The sequence below is a fragment of the Nannospalax galili genome, unplaced genomic scaffold (genome assembly GCF_000622305.1).
Source record: "Nannospalax galili isolate Female #2095 unplaced genomic scaffold, S.galili_v1.0 scaffold1501, whole genome shotgun sequence".
NCBI lineage: Eukaryota > Metazoa > Chordata > Mammalia > Rodentia > Spalacidae > Nannospalax > Nannospalax galili.
Genome location: NW_008343602.1, coordinates 48101 through 52272, shown reverse-complemented (window position 1 = coordinate 52272; position 4172 = coordinate 48101). Strand labels below are relative to the sequence as shown.

At 37.4% G+C, this 4172-nt stretch overlaps 1 protein-coding gene across 1 annotated transcript in view; it reads left to right on the top strand.

Annotated features, from left to right (window-relative positions):
- The window catches only part of Mei4 (meiotic double-stranded break formation protein 4), a gene marked incomplete at its 3' end in the record, with an annotated part of 159489 nt that extends 155692 nt beyond the window's left edge, over positions 1 to 3797 (top strand). Inside the window, exon 4 of the mRNA XM_008839937.2 lies at positions 3666 to 3797. Coding sequence (XP_008838159.1) covers positions 3666 to 3797 — 132 coding nt within the window. The remainder of the gene's footprint in view (positions 1 to 3665) is intronic.
- Positions 3798 to 4172: the final 375 nt, after the last annotated feature.

Sequence of the window (4172 nt, the reverse complement as noted above, 5' to 3'; positions counted from 1 at the left end):
CCAGGTAGCACCCTCCCATAGACTCCCTCCCCCCACTAGAGCCCTTATACTGTGATATCCCTGCTATGTCTGCTGTGTTGTCGGCACCCCAGCCCTTCCCCACTACTTGTCCATCTGGTGAATGTAGTCAGCCTATGTAGAGGGCTTTGTTTTAGGAAGGTCAGCTGTTCCTCATCTAGGAGCAATCAGTTGTCAATATTCCTTTAGATAAGATTGGGGTCTGCTGTTCATTTTCCCAGTTCTATGCTGGGTTATTATCTGAGAGTCCTTTTGGCCACCCTGACCAACAACTCAAAAGAAAGTATCTTCTATCTGGCATTGTTGTTATGTAGCCTTTAAGCTATGCATATGGACTCTTAAAAAATTATATTGGCCCCTTTAATCTTTGGTTATACTTTCCTTTTGGGTGTTTAAGGCCATACAGTTGGCCCAGATAAACCAATTTATTTTTACTCTTAAGGTCGTTTGAGGATCTGTTCCTTAGGGGTCACATGGGCTTGGGAGGAGCCCCTAGCTCCTTTCTTTTACTAGTTCCGCCTATGTGAAGATAAGTCAAAGGTCCTGCTTGAACCTGGTTTGCTTTGCTTGGAAGCATGGAGGAAATGATTCCTCTGTGTTGACCCTCCTCTTTGTAGACTGGACACTAGAAAATGCATACTAAAGCTACTATGTTACACTTTGGAGGGAGTTTTACAATATGAACCAGATCCAGAAACTTACCACATCTCAGGCTCCTGAATTCTGAGGTTTACGTTCTACTTTCTGGAATGCTTCTATCTTGGTAGGACCTTCAAAATGTCTGCTGTATCATCCTGATAGCACAAGTACAATACACCAGCATGATGGGCCATGGAATACTTGGAAGAGTGCAGTCTTTGTAAACTAACATCAAGATTGGCTCAGCTTTAAACAGGAGAGAGAAAGTGAGCTATTGCTTCCTGTTTCATTTTGTCTGCCTATTAAGACACTGAAAAATGTCCAGAACAAACCTGCCTAATGAGGATCCGGGGCAGTGCTGATCCCTCCAAGAAAGGACCTGCTTCTGTAACAACACCGCTGCAGTGGAAAGCACTACTCCATTAAATTTGTGGTCATTCATGGCTATTCATGGAGATCCTTCCATCTTCTACAGAGTTCATATGGGGAATTAGTGCGGCATGTGGTAGGAATTCCCACATTGCATAGTTCCAGATGTTAATGTGGCACTGAACCCTGGAATCCCCAGATGAACATACAGAGTAAGGTGCCTTTGGGACAGCTGAGTTTCAAGGAAGACTCTGAGCCGTACGATCACCAAGGAATGCTTCTTCTGCAGTGATTAGGAACCTGTGTGAATGGATAGCTTCTGAATGACTGCTGAGGCAGATCCTTGTCAGCTCTAACATGTGAGCAGAAGGCACAACTGGCACCCACTTCTCTTATGCTATTACATACTTCTCATTCAGTGGCTTGGTGAGCGTTTCTCATCAGCAGAACTCAGCTCATATCTAAAATCCTCACTGCACAGGTGTTGGGGGAAAATTAATTTCTAGCTCTCTAGGCTCCTGTAGCACAGGAAGATGTGGTAGAAAAATGTTGGTTTTGGTACTGAGCCAGTCCTGTCCTTCTTTCACAGCTAGCTATTAACATAGGATATTGCTGATAATTCTGGCCTCCATATCAGTCACTTAAAAGTTCCATTGTATATTTCAAACAACAAGAGTTCATTAAAATGTAGGGATACATAGAGGTCAGTTTACAATAACACAGAGTTTTAAACATTAAAGGTTACATAGCTTTTTGTATGAGTGTCAGTTGTGTTGGGGAGACAATAATAATTCTTTGCTATGCTATAGATGAGTTGTTTATTCTGACATTTTCTTAGGTTCTCAGTATCATTCTCTAACAGAATTACATTAACTCTACAAAAAGTTTATTCATAGTACTTACCTTTTCAAGGGCTAATAAATTAAATTAATATCATATAACCTTCGATGCTTTTATAGTATAGTCCCGAATGACAGCATTTTATTGCTTATTGAGCACTGTATTAGGTGCCTAACACTATGTTGAGCATTTTCACTGTGTAACAATGTGCGTAACAGTTCTACTAAGTAGTTACTATCCAAGTTGTCATTTCGCAGGTATGCAAGCTATAACATAGCTAAAAGGCTAAAGAAATAAGTTGCTAGTACAAGTTCTGAAGCAGTAAATCTAAGATTTGAATCAGATGGTGTTAGACTCTCTAACCCTAACCTCATCCCAACCGTCAGCATTTTACAATCACTCTAAAGTCCTTTATTTTTCTGTGAACTTTTTCTTTACTTAAACTTACCAAGTAAAGAATTAAATGTAGAGAAAGGAGGTAAGTACACAATGAAATTATCAGTTAAAATAATTCTCTGAAATATTGTAGAGTTTAAATAAGGGAATGTTTTCCTTTAATTATAAAAACAAAAATTCTGTAAAAACTTTAATCTTATCTATAGCACTATAGGTTATAAAAGATCTGAATGACAGCCAATTTCAGTATTAATAAACAATTACAAACAAATATCTGTTTTCCTATGATAATATATTTCCAACTTTAAGTTGGCTTAGGCTTCTTATGAAGAACCTATGTCTAGGTTGGTAATGCATGTTTTCCATAAACTTTATAATCTATTCATTACTATTGTTACTGGGTAACTTTTAAAATGAATACATACTATTAAAATATCAACTTGAAGATTAACTGGAGGTATATGATCATCCTAAAGGACACAGAGGTAGCATTTCTTCATTTTGTCTGGAATACTTAGCACTGAAAAAATGTGTCTGCAGTACAATTTAAATTCTTGGAAAGCAGTGGAGGCCTATGGAATTTCTGTGTTTTAAGTCCCTTTTTTTTCCCAGGTACATTAAATGACAAATTGCATAAAATTCTAGCCATGAATTTTAACATATCACAGTGTGGCTTATAATCCAATAGCTTTATTCCTAATAACTGAGATGCACTCTGTTGTGTCCTGCTGTCACGTTAAATTTACTTAATGGTGATGGGTTGGCAAGGATCCCAGGACCCATATAGTGCAAGAGGAGATCCAACTCTTGCAAGTTGTCCCCTGACCTCCACACATACACCACAGTACATGCACATATACACACAATAAGTTAAGTGTAAAAAATAATTTAAAGTACTGACAAAGAAGACCTACAGAAGAACTTGGACGTCCATGTATTTTTTTTCTCATCTTTATAAAGCTTGACTTGGGGCACATAGGTAAGAAGACCCTTAGCTTCCAAAGACATTAAAGTTCTCCTATCACCTTTTAAATCTACTTATTTATATGTCTGTGTGTCTTCCTGTCTTCTTTAAAGTTTTAAAAATCTGTTTTGAATATTTTCCTTATTTGTTTTGCGTATAGTCTCTCATCTATCCTAAACTGCTACCATCTGACAGCTCAGCTGAAACTTCCATTTTAGCACCTGTCATATATATTTCAACTTTAATGGCTACATAAAATCATAGTACCTATTGTTATAATGTGTATATTTTACAGTTTTACTCAAAACTAACCAAGAATTATGTTAACATTCTTTGTATTCCCTGCAGCGTTTATCTTAGTAGCAAAGTCTTTGAAAATGTCCAATAAATACACTTGTGACTTGGTAGAAAATAGAAACTTACTCATTTTTATCCTTAGTTTCAGGTGCAACGTTATGTCTCCCAGAGTCTGGTAACCCTAGGAAGTTGCAGCTCATTGAGAAAGTCTATTATATCACTACTTCTATCAGAAGTGAATAGCTTTGTGGATGATCTGGAAGCCATTGTTCAGGTAAACAGAACAACTGACTAACTTATGCTGAGCGTAACTATCAGCTTTGGTTTTTGTTCCTCTTTTCTGCCTTTGTCTCGTTGTCCAGGTGATATTTTATTTACTGCTTTATCTCTAGTGTATGTGAGTATTACTGCCCACTTACATTATAGAAAGGCACTTAGGCATTTTTTTTAAATAAATAAAACCATCTTGTCCTCCTTACTCACACATGTATGAAAGGAGAGCTTAGGTGAATAGCCTTAAATATCTACAGGTGGTAACAAAAAGTTAAAAAAGAAAACTGTGAACTTGAGTATGGTTTCCATCCCAATTTCCTGAAAGAATTTTCTGGCTAACTTTTAAATATCCTGTTGCCAGTCCATACAGAATCCA